We start from the raw sequence: 14,116 nt of genomic DNA on the forward strand, positions 1-14,116 counted from the left end.
CTTTCCCTGCTTCTGTCCTCCCAAGAAAACCCCTCCAGCAACAATGATAGGGACGGCCAACAGGTGTGGATCCTTAGGTAGAAGGGAGGCTGCAGTCAGAGCTGCTGCCTGATTTGCTGCATCTCTCAGCCGCCTGCCAGCTGGGGCAGCGCGGGGGGAGGGCGCTGACCCCAGGAGGACTCACTCTCCAACACACATTTTTAATACGTCAGTTAAATAAATATTTCAGTCATTTAATAGCAACTAATACCCAACCACCCTCCACTGACACCCGCCCTTGAAAGATCTGACCTAAAGTTCAGGCTCTTTCCTCCCTGCCCCCACCTGGGGGTGCAATGGAGCCCCTGGCGGCCTAGCAGTCTTGCCCTGCAGCTGCAGGGGTCTCAGGAGCGCCTCTGCGGGACTAGAAAAAGCCCCCCACCCCCAGGAAACCCCCGCTGGAATCCCAGTCTAGGCCACTCACTTGGCCTTCCTGAGAGTTAAGAAGTCAGACGCCACAGCCAAGTGGAATACAAAAATAGAGCCTCTCTTTTGTTTAAAAAAACAACAAAAAACCCAACAGCAAACAATTATCAACAACTAGGGCCCAGGGCTCCCCCAGCTCCTCCCCAGCCTTCAGTAGCGCAGACCTCATCCTGCACCAGAGGAAACCTCCGGCGCTGGGAGCGGCGGGGAGGGGCCGGGCAGGGCCTATCGGGGCTCGGGGGCCCAAGTCCTCTGGCTGCCGCGCAGACTGCGCGTGAAGGGCGGGTAGTTGAGGAACTCGAAGCGCAGGCTCTGCTCTGTGGTGTGATGGCCGCGGGGCAGTCGCTTCATGAAGTGGACCTCGCGCTGGTGCTGCCGAGTCTTGGAGCCCTTGCGGGGCCGACCCTTGCGCGTGAAGGCCATGTACCAGCCCTCGTACTTGGCGTTCTGCAGGGCCGTGTAGTTGTTCTCCAGCACGATCTCCGTGAACACACAATCCTTGCCTTTGCCGTTGCTCTGCAGGTAGGGGGGGCCAGACACGGTGTCACCGGGCTCTGTCCAGAACCCGCCCCCATCAGAGGCAGAGGGGAGGCGGCCCCAGACAGCAGGTGGGCACCCCAGCAGATGGCAGGGTGGGCAGCCCCACCCCCTGCCCGGGCACCCGCTCTCTAATCCCTGACAACTCACAGCCCACCCGGCAACTTCCTGTCCTCCTGGGTAGCAGTGACACATGGCTGTCTACCGAGGGGCTGGGCCCCAACACAGAGAGGCAGAGAGGGGGCCCAGCCCCTGCCTACCCTGGCCTCCTGCCCACCAGTCTGGCCCAAGCTGCTAGCACCCGTTTCCCCACCTGCCCCCCTCAGCCCCTCAGGATGCCGGCCTGCAGCCCCAGGGCTGCCACCCTATGGGGGAAGGAAGGCCGGTGAGGAGATGCTGAGCCCCAAGCCCCAGAAGCCCAGGAAGCGGGGAGCTCGAGGCTGTAGAGGAGCCGTGACTAATGGGGCCATTTCAGAGCTCCGCCGAGGGGCTGGGCCTGCGGCTTACTGAACATTCCAAATGCTGGTACCATGTAATTGGACATAATAGCAAAGCAATTTGGCGATTTGTTAAAAAGATATATGGAATTTACCAACCACCCCCCCCCCCCGCCCCTTCCCTAGCCTGCCTTCTTCCTCCTTTGCTTTTACAGCTTTTCATCTCTCAGCTTCCTCCTCCCTCACCTCCCCCACCATCCAATCATTAGGTGAGCCCAAGGTGGCCCTCTGTCTCTGCCCACCTTGTTGGGATCCTGGAGGAGCTCAGCCAGCCCAGCCTGCTCCCCAGGCCCCAGTCGCCCCCTCCCTTCCTTCTAAGACCTCACCTTGGCAATCAGCTTCCCCTTCTTGTTCATGCAGATGTAGAGGCCTGTCTCAGCTCCTCGGACTCGAACCCGGCTCCCAAAGGTGTCCGTCTCCACAATGAGTTTTGCTGTCAGGGAATGTGGGGGGAGAGTGGTTATGAGCAGCTCCCTGACCCCCAGTGCTCCATGTCCCCATCCCAGCTGGCCCTTCCCAGAAGCAACTGCTCCAAGAGCCAGGTACCCAAGGCGTGGGCTCCAGCCACTAACATGCTGTGCAACCCTGGGAAAGTCAAGTCTCCTTTCTGGGCTTCAGACCGACCTCTTACCTGGGTTTACAGAAGGGGGGTGAATGAGATCATGGCATATGAACTGGTTTCTGCAGAGGGGTCTTGGAGCCATCAAACTGAAAAGACCCTCTTTTAAAACCAGACTAATAACTTTTATGTCGAGGCTTCAAGTAAATTTTAATTTGACTAGAATTCCGCTTCTAATCAAAGATCTCTGAGGATTCTTCCAACTCAGAATATTATATGCACATGCCTCACAGATCATTACAAATGTCTGGGGTGCAGTGGTGACCTCCACTCCTGAGGTCAAACATAAAAGCACTCTCTCTTGTTTCTGGTGCCTCGGATTCTAACCCACAGCCTTGGCCACACCACCCTACCCCTGCTCTGCTGAGAAGCTGATAGGGATGAGACAGCTCTCCCTACACCCACAGCCCATGGCCGGCTGCTTTCCCAGAACCAGCTGGGAGGATGCTATCTCTTCCCCACGCTTCCCAGTCACCCCAGTCCCCAGCCCCAGTGTTCAGAAATCAACAACTCAATAATCTTTTCTCTCACCCTCCAGCAGCACTGGGCTTCTCACCCCAGTGACCAAACACTTTCTGTAGGTGAGGAGAGAAAATCAGGTGTGCTTGCCTCTCACTGAGAGCCAGGAAACAGGGAGCTGAATTCTGTGCCTTCTTCCCACTCCCCTCTCCCCTTAGACAGCCAGCTTGCCGCAGAAGCCCTGGTCCCTGTCCACTCTCTGCACAACTCCTCCCTTTGAGGCTGTCACCAAGAAGGGGGTGGGGACCAGCTTAGCTGTTTGGGATGGGACAGAAGGGGCTGGGTCTCCTGCCCTCCCTACTGCAGCCTTTTCCCTCCTTGAGAAAGAAGTTTGGGTACTCCCAGGTCTGCCTCCCAGCCTGTACTGACAAGGTGGCACCTTCTCTGTCCCTGAAACTAATGGGAGGTGATGGGCACAGATCAGCAAGGCAGCCCTCACTGCCCAGCCTGTGACTACCTGCCCCCCTTCACAGAAGCACAGAGCCGGGACCCAGTAGCCAAGTCCCCAGTCTGGCTGCAAGTCAGCCAGGGAAATGCAGCTGTCACCTCCCCTCCCACCTACCTCCTCTTGGACCCAGCCAGTCTGCTCATCCCTCTCCTGGTCTGCCTTCCAGGGCAAGGAGCAACTATTTTTAAGGGCCAGGAAGGACACCGACTGGAGAAGAGGGGAGGGGATTCCATTCTGAAATTCTGGCCAAACAGGGCAGATAGGGATGGAGCCCTCTGTCCCTTCCTGGGGCCCATAAGGAAGCAACTGGGACTCCTCTGCTGTTCTCCCCCAGATTCTTCCTGTCCTGGCTATACACCCTAAGCCTTTGCTCTTGGGCCCTCCAGCTCCTGCTCACCAGGCAGGGACCAGGGAAACTGGGAAGCCTCCTATAATTGTAAGGAGAGAAGTGGGCGTCAGACCTCTGATGTCTGAAGAGGAATTCCCCCATGAGCAGCTTAGCCTCTTCTTCCCTCCCCAAAACCCAAGGATGCTGGACCATTTGTTCCAATGGGAGTAAACCCAGGAGGAGCCAGGCATTCATTCCCTTTCCTTGGAAGCTAAGAAGGGCAGCAAGTAGCCAGTTTGGAGGGACAAAGGGATGGTAGGCTGGCCCTGCCAGCCCAGCGGGGGAGCTCGGCCACCAGGCAGGCCACCCCCAGCCCCACCCCACCGCAGAAAGCCCCCACTCTCCTTCCTGGATGGATCTGGGGAGCTGGGGCCGAAGTTTACGGCAGCTTTCCCGACTGGGCTTTTGGAAAGCTTAACATTTTCAAACCTATTCTTCCACCCCAGTGACAGATTTATCCCAGGAAAATTATGTCTCCTTCTCCAGCTTTGAAGGGAAGTCAGCTACGTCGATGCAGAAAAAATGCAGCGAGACATACTCGATCCCCCAAACTGGCTCGAGAAGAGGAGAAAGTATTCAGGAAATGTTAAAAAAGGTGAAAGTAAGAAGAGTTTTAATCGCTCTGCCAGACGCGGGGGTCTCTCCAGAGATTCATAGAGAACAATCTTGAACCTCTTTTTTAACATTTACAGACTTGCAACTCCTTTCAAACTCCACATCTGAAAAAAAGCCTCGTTCTTTTTCTGTTTTATATCATTCTTCATTTTTCTTCTTAGCTCTTAAAACGCCTCACCTTTTTATTACATTTTAATAGAGTCTTCCCCTCTCCTTTCATGCTTGTTTAACTTGGTCATTATTTAAAGGTTTTTAAACTCACAATAATCGCTCTCTAAAAACAACACCAGCAGCCCAGAGGGCTTGCTTTTCTCTTGGTACATCCAGGACTCTGGAAATTGGCCTTGTTTCAAGGAAGGAATATTGAATGCTTTAGAAATCAATCAGTCCTCAGCCTCTCTACCTCGCAGTAGCTCCCTGTACTCACCACCCCACCGGCAGCCAGGAGCCCCACTCTGACTGACCGCCTGGGTTCCTGGACAAGTGCAGGGGGGGGGGTCCTTTTCCTAGCCTAGTCCCCATGTGTAACTGACCCTTCTGATCAAAGTATTTAAAGGTTCACAGCAACACCCCCCCAAGCTGGGAGAGCTGAAGGGATTTCTCTCCCTTCTCTTTCCCACTCTCCTTTTGTGGGCCCTGGCGACATATCCTCTTTCAAGAGCTTCCCTTAAACCTGGGCCCCCTCCCCCTGAACCCTCTGCCTCCACCTGCAGTGGGGAGGGGTATGAAAGGGGGAGGTGGAAAGGGAGATTCCTGGATTCATTCATCTGCTGGGCAGGGAAGGGGCACCTGTGGGCCGAGTACTCCCCGAGGTCCCTTCCCCAACCCTCTCTTCTCCAGCTGACCCCCAAGATGCTTTTTCGCCTTAACTCCTTCCCTTCTGAGCTGGGGAGCGTGCAGGCCTCTGGCCCGCGCAGATGTGACTGGTAGGTCCAGTCATAGCAGGGCAGCCTGGGGAAGAGGGGCCCGTTCCACAGGCTACCTTTACCCCACTGCAGCGCAGCTCGCCTTACCAAAGGGGTCCCCGTCTTCTGCCATGGCGTTGATGCGCTTGTTGGCCAGGACCTGCACGTGCTTCCCGCTGGTGCGGCTGTAGAGTTGGTAGGTCCGGATGAGACGGCGGCTGAGCTGATCCGTCACCAGGCTCTGCTCCCTCACATGCTGTGTAAAATTAGGTGAGGACTGAACAGTTACCTTTAGGAAATTGAAAAATACACAACACGCCATTATAATGCTACTCTGCCCAGGGGCCCAAGTGGCCCCCATCACCCGGCACCTCCCTCCACTGCCCCAGGCAGCCGGCTGGGGTCCCCCCAACATACCAGCTCAGGCCACCCGCCCCCCACCCCCACCCAGGAAAGTCGGACAGACCCAGCCTAGCATGGATGAGCCCGGGATGGAGAAGGATCTGGACCCACCTGTTGGGAAACACCCTGGGACTCCCGGCCAGCTCGGAACAGGGAAGCGAGCTCCCTGCCCAGCGCAGGCCCCCCGCCCGGGCCTTCCTAGAAGAGCAGGGCGCTTTTAAGTCGGGAGGCAGCGCTGCCCGACCCCTGACATTTATAAAGACAAATTCACGGAGCAAATGTTGAGACCGCAGAGGACCTAGGCACCTGATCCTTCGGCCAGTCCCGCCGCAAGCCTCCCCAGAGAGCCGCGGAGAGGGTCCCTGAGACAGTCACCGTACCTCTGACAACGAACGCCCCCGGGCCCCGAATGCCTCCATCCTCGGCGGCCGGGTGTGGCTGCCCGCAGAGTTCCCCATCCACCCCAACCTGGCTGGGAGGCGTGGGAGACAGAGCTGGACTCCGAGACCTCGGGTTCTAGCCTCGCCACTCGCTGGCTGTGTGACCTTAGGCAGGCGCTACCTCTCTGTTCCTTAGTTCCCTCCTCGGGGTAGTTAGGGGTTGCATTTCTAAGGTGCCTTCCAGCCCGCCGCGTGGCCGCAGGGTCGGTCCTCTTGCCCCTGCCCGACCTTGCCCCCCGGCGTCCCCCGCCGGCTCCGGCCCCCGCCTCCGCGCAGCGCGCCTTACCTGGGCTTGGAGGCAGAGAACCAGCAAGTGCAACAGCCTGTGGGAGACAAAAGCGGGCGGGGAGAGAGGGGCGCAGGGTGAGCGGCGGGCGGGCGGGCGCGCGGCCGGGGGCGCGGGGCGGCGGTACTCACAGGCAGCTCAGCGCCGATCGGGGGCTGCCCATGGCGCGCGGCCGGGGAGCACGCACAGCCCCGGCGGGATCACGCCGGTGCGCGGGAGGCCGCGGACAGACGAGCCGAGGGCGGCGGTGGCGGCGGAGGAAGGCTCGAGGGCGGGAGCCCGGGCGATCCCGACGCGGCTCCTTAGGTCCCAGGGAATGTCGAGCTCGCCGCGCCGCGCCGAGTGCCTCTGCGCCGCAGCCGGAGCCGGTGGCCGCTGGCTGCTGAGGAGCCGGAGCGGGAGGGAGGGTAACGGGCCGGCAGGGGGGGGTGGGTAAGTGGGAAGGGAGGGGGAGGGGAGGGGAGGGTGGCGGCGGGGGGCGCCGCACCGGGCGTGAGGGGGGAGCGCGGGGCGGGCGGCCGGAGCCCGCAGCCCCCGGCTGGGAGCGGGGGGCCGGGACCCAGCCCGGGGCGGGGGCGGGGCGGGCCGGGGCGGGGCGGCCGGCGGGTATGGGATTGGGGGTCTGGGCGAGGGGAGGGGTCTGGGGACCGTCTGGAGGGGGGGGCGGCCGGTGTGGGCGCCTCCCCCCAACCCCGGTCTGTCCCCTGGCGCGCTCTTGGGGTCCAGGCGGGCGGGGATGGGGGGCACCTCGGGCTTCCCGCCCCGTGGAGTCCCGAGACCCTCGGCTGGAGCTTCCTGGACCGCCGGTGAGCCCGAGTGGGAAGGTGCCCGGTCTCCACCGTGGGACCCTGTCCACTTACGCCTCAGGCTATACGGCGGTTCTCTGAGCCGCCTACTGTGTGCTTCGCTTAGGCCCGACGCCTGGAAGTGGCTGCTAACACTGGAGTGAACTGCTGTGCGCTCCTCTCTGTCAGTGCATGCTTGCGTCGGCGACCCGACACCCACTCCCATCTTTCGGCTGAGTACCCTGCCTTGCCGGTCTCCCCTGTCTTGCTCGGTCTCCAAGAAGGCCCTGAGATGGAGAAACATCTTCTCCTCCCCTTCCTGCCCCCATTATCACCATCACCCCTGCCCCTGTACCTCCCCCCCGCCCCCATACACACTAGCCTGAAGCTTGAGAGGAACCACAGCCAACTATATGGGAGAGCCCAGAGGTCCCTGGTAAGACCCAGAGTCACTGCCACCACCCTCACCCCCCCCACCAAAGAAGCAGGCAGAGGGCGCAAAAATAACTGCTCTCAGCTGCTTTTCCTGGGGAAGGGACTTAGATCCAGGTTGCCCAGCTTTTTCTCTCAGAGTCCCAATATTTGTGCATTGAACAGGTATTTACACACCTACTGTGTACTAGACATGGACTGCTGGCTTTGTGTCAACTGTGGGGGAGGGGGAGTATCAAGAAGGTAAGGAGCCGTCTAAGCCTTTCCCAGCCGCTCATTGCTTCCCTCCAGGGGCTTTGGGAAACCCTGAGCCATGGTGCTTCTCTGAGAGCAGCCTGGGTGGGCAGAGGTGCCCTGGGACAGATACTTCTGAGGAGCAGGTGGAGTCACTGATGCTTTGCCCAGCTGCTGGCCTCACCCAAGACCTCCCCTGCCCTACTGCCCCGGCCACGTCCTTGGGGACTGGGCTGGAGGGGTTGGGGTGGTCCCAGGAAGCCGTTAGGCCAGAGGCAGTAGGCAGCACAGCAAAGTTCTGCCTACCTCCCCTTTCTCTGTGGCCTACCTTTCCCACTCCCAGCCATAACGCTAACACTGAGTGAGGTCTAGATGGGAAAACAGAGTCAGAAGACTTGTCCCAAGATCTCATCCCTCCCCAGAGAAGTAGACTTCCTGAGCCCACCTGTTACCCACCTCCAGGAGTCTGTTCCCTCAACTGGCTCTTGCCCACACAGACCGCCTGGCAAGGACCATGTCTTACTAGCTCAGAAGCTGCAGCTCATGGCAGAGAGCTGGGCAGGGGTTGTTCTGCAACTAGTATTCGATGAATGAATAATGGGGAAACTGGCTGAGCATTTAGACCTCAGTGCATGTGGGTCCTCTGCGGGGAGGCTTGCCTTCACCACCCTCCCAACAGATAATAATCATAAGCACCACCATTTACTGAGCACTTGTATTTGCCAAGGGCTGGGTTTGTACCATCTTCTCTCAACCCCACTGGGAGGTGGGCCCCCTGGGGGAAGACAGGTGCGGTGGGCTCCAGTGCCCACAGCCCAGACCAGCACATTTCCTTCATTTGAGCTCCTCTGTCTTAGAGGTTGCCAGCCACTTGTTGGGTGTCTAACTCCCCAGCTGCACTGCTTCAAGCAGGCAAGATGTTCACCATCTTAACCTCATGCCCTGCACATAGTAGGCCCTTGAAAATGTTTATTTGTATGCATTAAACAATGAGTGGAGAGATGGGGAGCAGAGCATGAGAAGGGCCTTCTCCTCACCAGGGACCCAGCCCTCTGAAAACAGTCTGATGAGAACAGCAGGGAGCAGGACCAGACAGAGGTCAGGGCATCCAGCCCATCCTTAGTGTGCATAGTCCTGGAGTCACAACCTGAGTCACTCTGGGCACCTGTCCTTCCCCAGACTGGGGTGGAGACAGTCCAACCTGTCTCCACCAACCCTGGTTTGGAGCCCCAGAATGTTTTGAAGGAGCTGGGCTGAACCTCAATGATCTTAATCCACCCTCCTCCCTCTCCCCCAGAGGTGAGCAATCCAGGGCCTAAAAGTGTGGAGGTCAGGGTTTGAGTCCTACACCTTAACCTCCACCAAGGGGCCTGTACAGACCAGAATTCCTTTCAATTTGGAGAATTTCCCCCAACTGGACCTTCATCGATTTGGGGGGATTCTTCTCATCTCCCCAAAAGTCCCTGTCTCTAGAAGGAGGGGGGCAGCAATAAGGACACCTCCGCATCAGGCACCGGGTACTGCCAGGGCACACCCCCGTGAGTGACAGATGCAAATATTCCATCGGGGCCCCAGCAGGCCGCTCTCTCCTCCCTTGCTCTCTTACTCACCTCCCGGCCAGCTCGCTCCTTCCTTTATCTTATCAAAGCCCCGTAATTACAATTGCTATTTTGTTTCCTCGAATCTGCAATCAGAGCTCCCTGGCCCTGATGAGGGAGCGCCTGTCAACCTGATCGCTGAGTGACAGCCGGCCACCTTTCCCGGCTGCCTCCACACTCCGCAAACACAAATACACATACACACACACAAACACACACACACACAGTGTCCATCGCCTCCTGCAAACACAAACACACACCTCTCGCCAACACAAATAGCCCCTCTAAACACACACCTTCAGCCTCTTTCCAAGTGCATCGGTCGCCCCCCCAGCACAACCCCAGGCCCCTCAAATCCACACCAACCGGCCGGGGCCGCCTGGATCGCCGCTCGCTCAAACGCGCGCCTCCTGCGCCCGGCGTTCAAAGCGCCGCAGACCCTCCGCCGACCGTTCAAATGTAAATCGCGGAGGCTGTGTTAAGCACTTTAGGCCCGGGTCTGGGAGTCGTCCCACTTCACCCCCCAAATACAGTCCTGCCCCTCCTCCAAGAGTCTGCAGACCCCGGCGTAAGCCTTCATCCCTCAGCTCTCAGGGGCCAAAGTGAATTGGCAACTCTCCTACTGTGCGCTGAGAGGGCAGAAAGGGGGATCGAGGAGAGGCGGGGGCGGGGAAGGAGAAAAAACAATTCCCAGCTCTGTCCGCCGGGCGCCCCGTCGGGCCGGGAAACTCCTGGACGAAGCAGATGTGGATTGGGCCCCCACCGCGGGCAGGAGAGCGCTCGGCGCCGGCCGGGGCAGCGGGAAAGACCCACCAAGAAACCAGCAAAGGCGTACAATGAGAGATCAGCCGCGTCGCGGGGGGTAAATATTTGGGCGGGGCCACGCACAGGGGGGTAGATATGTCTGCTGGGGAGGCTTCCCACGAGGGATGACTCTTCGCTGCACTCAGCCAGGCTACTGCGCCTTCAACCATGCACGTGCCAAGGACTTTGGAGACTATAGACGAGAGGAGGAAGGGAAGGGTTCTAACAGGAGCCCTTCCAATGCGTGAATGAACGAACGAACGAATGAAGTCGGCCTTAGTCGCCCAGACCACTGGCGGGGCACGTAGGACCCTGCACCGCGGCGTACCCCTAAGAGTCCCTAGAGAGGCGGCGCGGGAAGCCGCACGGCCACAGGCGGTTTCAACCTCGCCCACCAGAGGGCGCCAGCTCCACCTTCCCCTCTACCTCCTGACCCCGAGCCGCGGGTAGGTGAATGGTTCCATTCTGGCTGCCCCCTCCACCCCGGTTCCTGGTGGAAGCACTTCAAGAAAGTCCTGGAGAAGAGAAAGGGGCCTGCGACCCTGATCACCGCAACACAGAGAGGGATCATCTTCCTTTATCCTCAACTTGAGGAAAAAGCCAGGTTAAAAATCGGACCTGTTTGGTCCTCACCACAGGGAGAAGGGAAACTCCTCCAGGGATGTGTTGAGGAGGGAGTGCTTTTCAGTGTTGTGGGAAACACTCTCCAAAGTTTACCACACCTGCCCCAATACCAGCCTCTTCGGGTTATCTAGGGACCCCTCCCACTTGTTCACTCCTTTGCCCAGAGGCCAGTGTGGGAGGGGGTGGAGGGAGTGGGCCGGGTCCCACCAGGCACTGTTCTCTGTCCCTCCTCAGCATGTCTGGCCCCAGGCTGTCTCATGAGGTAACCCTTTGTTTGTTTGTTTGTTTATGGGGCACGGAGACCACCCTTCCCACCCCCCAACCGACACAGCTGCTGAACTGCTGACCTCAGACTTGGTCATATACACACTCCTGCTCACACCAGGTACATCCCTTTCTCTTCCTGGCACAGCAGCAGCCAAGCCCTAGAACCACCTTATTTCAGGCACCAGAGACTGCCTCCCCACACACACACAGGCCAGGCAGAGGGCTGGGGGGCAGGAACCCCTTAGCCCAGGAGGCTGAATCCCAGGGGCTCCTCTCTACCCCCATATGCCAGGCCACCCAGATTCTGGTTTCCCTGTCACCCAATCTGGCCAGCCCCCTCCATCTGGCCCCTGGAATCAGGTTTCTAAGGGCCCAGGCTGGCTCAGAGATGGCCTGCATGCCTGCAAGGAGGAGCAAAGACTGGCCTCTACCCTACCCCTCACAGGCCCTCTCAGGGCTTGAGCCCCCTCATGGGGCTAGGGATGCACATTCCTCGTGCTGCTTAAGCCCCCTTATCTGTCCCCCTGCCCATCAGCCTGAGTGCTGACAGAGGCCCAGACCCCTTGTTTTGATGCTGATAACCTCCTGGGATGGCCCTCCCCCACCTTTAAGAACTGGGAACGAGCTTGGTGTTGGGAGGTCCTCTTCTAGGAAGGCATTTGGGGCCCAGGCCTGGGCTAGTCCCAGGGCCCTGGGAAGAGCAGGATCCCACATTTCCTCACCCTCCCCCAGGCCCAGGGCCACCCTTTGTGCTGCCACAGTGCCACCTGGTGGTCCCTAGGGGAATGCCACCCCAGCAGGGAAAGAAGCCACACAAATGAGCTGCAGAAAAAACTCCACACCACTTTATTTCAACCTTTATCCAAAAATGTAAAAAAATGTTAAAAATGTGTAGTCCTGAGCTTCAGGTGCTGACCTCCAACCTCACAGGCAAGTGGGGAGAGAGGGTCAGGATGGAAGTTCAGAGTTCCTCCCACTCCTGAAGAAAAGGGAAGCTCTGGATGTGGTACAGGATTAGAGCACCAGGGCACTATGGAGAATGGGCCCCCCTCTCTCCTAGCACCAGACCAAACCCCACCCCCCCCACCCCACCCCACCACTACCCATCCTCTTCAATGGAAAAGACACAAAATTCTTGAAACTTGTACAGGAACCTGGTGCATGGTGCATGTGGCAGGCAGCTAGCTGACCTGAAGAGAGTAAACAAGGGGTCAGCATCTAGGTCCAAATCTGCTCCTCCTGTCCCCTCCCAGGCCCTGCTGGGCATGCCTCCCACCCAACTCACCAGGGAGGGTTAGAACCTGCCCCCCTGCTTCTTGGCAGGCAGGATGGGGCACAACTCAGCTTCCTCCTCCTCACTGCCCTCTTCTTCGCTCTCTTCCTCAGAAACATCATTGCTTATAGTAACTGGTAGACACACAAGCAGTAAAGGGAGGAAGAGGAGTTAAAGCCATACCCCCTTCATACTACAGGTCATTTATTCATGCCCTGTGGCTCTAAGCTTGTAGGGACCCTGACCTCCCAGAACTTATGGTCTAGGTGGGAAAAACCTCAGATACTAAACTAGATAACAAAGAGCCAAAGGAGTCCACATCACTGGAGCTAAAGAAGCCGAGACAGGTTCCATGAAGAACGGCTTGAGTAGGACAGTAAGTGGAGGGCACAGCATACAGAGTCTGTATGGGAACCGCACTGGGAGATAAGGCTGGGGTGGGGTAGGAGTCCTGATGGAGAGTCTACTGGAGGCAAAGGAGAAGACTCTCACCAATCTGGTGCCGCCCAGTGATCCGCACAGGGCCAGAACCTGACTTCAGGCGGAAGGTTACAGGTGGTTGGAGCTGGAAGTCATCCAAACTGAGCTGGGAAGAAGACAGGGATGAAGGCCTGGCCCACCCCATCTTGTGAGAAATCCTGAAGTCCTCAATTCCCATCTCCCAATCCCCCAAGGGAACTCACCATGGGTTGGCAGGACAACTTGAGGTTGGCCACAGGGACTGCGATCTCCTGGTGGTCATGATTCCGGGCCACGACTTCTACCACATTACACTCATCTTTGGCCCCCTCGGTGAGGCAGAGCTGGGAAAGGTACACAGGGCCTCGGAGTCCCCCCAGTGAGGGTGGAGACCACAAACGGAGGCATCTACCCTACGACTTGCCCAGCCTCAGGGGTCCCTGGATCACCTGGCCAGGGGACCCCCATGTGGGGGTTAAGCAGAGGAGGTGACTCCAAGTAAAGCGGGGGAGGGGAAGAGACACGCGGGTAGAGGCCCGCTCAGGTCAACCTATTCCCCGCCACTCCCCTTACCCGCCCCTTACCATGGTCAAAGCCAGCACGTGCTCCGCATCATCCTCTTCCTCTACCTTGAAGGTGAAAGAGCGGGTATGGCCTGAGAGCTCACAGCCTGGGAGAGAGAACAGGGTGAGTATGCGGGGGCGTTTCTCCGAATCCCGTTCACGTGCAGCCATGGACTGACCGGCCATTCACACGCCCGCTCCTCAGGAAAACCTGGAGCGCTCGGCCCGGACCCCGCCCAGCACGACTAGGGCAGGGGCCTGGCTACCCCCTTCCGCTCCAACTGCCGCGTGCGAGGCCCCCTCCGCCCCCACCCACGTCCTGCACCCATCTGCCTTCCTGTTCCTCAGTCCTGCCTCTGCCCCCGCACCACCCTCAGCTCCTCCTTTCCTCAATACCGAAGAAAAAACTGTCCATAGTGACCGGGGCAGGGACTCGCAGACCGCCGAACCCCCCGGCCCGGGCTCGGCTCTCCTGACTCAGAAAGGCCAAGGCGGCGGCAGCGCCGGCGGCCATGCTGCAAGGGCCGTCTGCGGCTCCGCCCCCGACACGTACAAAGCCGGGGACTCGCGGGGGTTCCGGCCCCGCCTATTAAAGGAGACGCTCGCGAGGCGCTCCCGGTCCGGGGCCCCATCAGCCCAGTCTCGTTCAGGAGCCTCAGACCTGTTGCGTCTGTGAGACCGCAAAGAGAGCAAGTAACATCACAAAAGCATCAACTTGGGAGTAATGTTAACGTCCTTGCTCACTTCAAGACTTTCTGAGGGCGGTTCCTGCCTCCATTTTCTCTAGTTCTGCACTCTGTCTAGTGTCCCCTCTCCCAATCCAGGGTAAGCTTTCGTTAAAGAAGTATCTGAGAATGGAAACCTTTCCAATTCCCCCAGCAAAGGCGAGATACAGTGAGTGCAGCGTTTTTCCTGTAAAAGCGAATACGCTCAGATTTGCCTTCCCTTCAAGGGAA

At 58.7% G+C, this 14,116-nt stretch overlaps 2 protein-coding genes across 2 annotated transcripts; both read right to left on the minus strand.

Moving 5' to 3' along the window:
• Positions 1–288: 288 nt before the first annotated feature.
• Positions 289–5,853, minus strand: FGF8 (fibroblast growth factor 8). The gene is made up of 5 exons (XM_089897362.1): positions 5,776–5,853; positions 5,507–5,593; positions 5,102–5,282; positions 1,826–1,932; positions 289–981 (listed from the first exon to the last, which is right to left on the minus strand). Exons 1-5 carry the CDS (start codon positions 5,851–5,853, stop codon positions 691–693), a joined length of 744 nt encoding a protein of 247 aa, XP_089753488.1. The 3' UTR covers positions 289–690.
• Positions 5,854–11,688: 5,835 nt separating this feature from the next.
• On the minus strand, positions 11,689–13,696 carry NPM3 (nucleophosmin/nucleoplasmin 3). Its single transcript, XM_022568973.3, has 6 exons — positions 13,557–13,696; positions 13,182–13,267; positions 12,822–12,941; positions 12,631–12,724; positions 12,151–12,272; positions 11,689–12,055 (listed from the first exon to the last, which is right to left on the minus strand). The coding sequence occupies exons 1-5, from the start codon at positions 13,672–13,674 to the stop codon at positions 12,160–12,162; spliced, it is 531 nt and encodes a 176-aa protein (XP_022424681.1). The 5' UTR covers positions 13,675–13,696; the 3' UTR covers positions 11,689–12,055; positions 12,151–12,159.
• Between the last annotated feature and the right edge of the window lie 420 nt (positions 13,697–14,116).

This window comes from Delphinapterus leucas, chromosome 16 (genome assembly GCF_059928025.1).
Source record: "Delphinapterus leucas isolate spDelLeu-1000000601 "Yukka" chromosome 16, BTC_Dleu_Yukka2, whole genome shotgun sequence".
Lineage (NCBI taxonomy): Eukaryota > Metazoa > Chordata > Mammalia > Artiodactyla > Monodontidae > Delphinapterus > Delphinapterus leucas.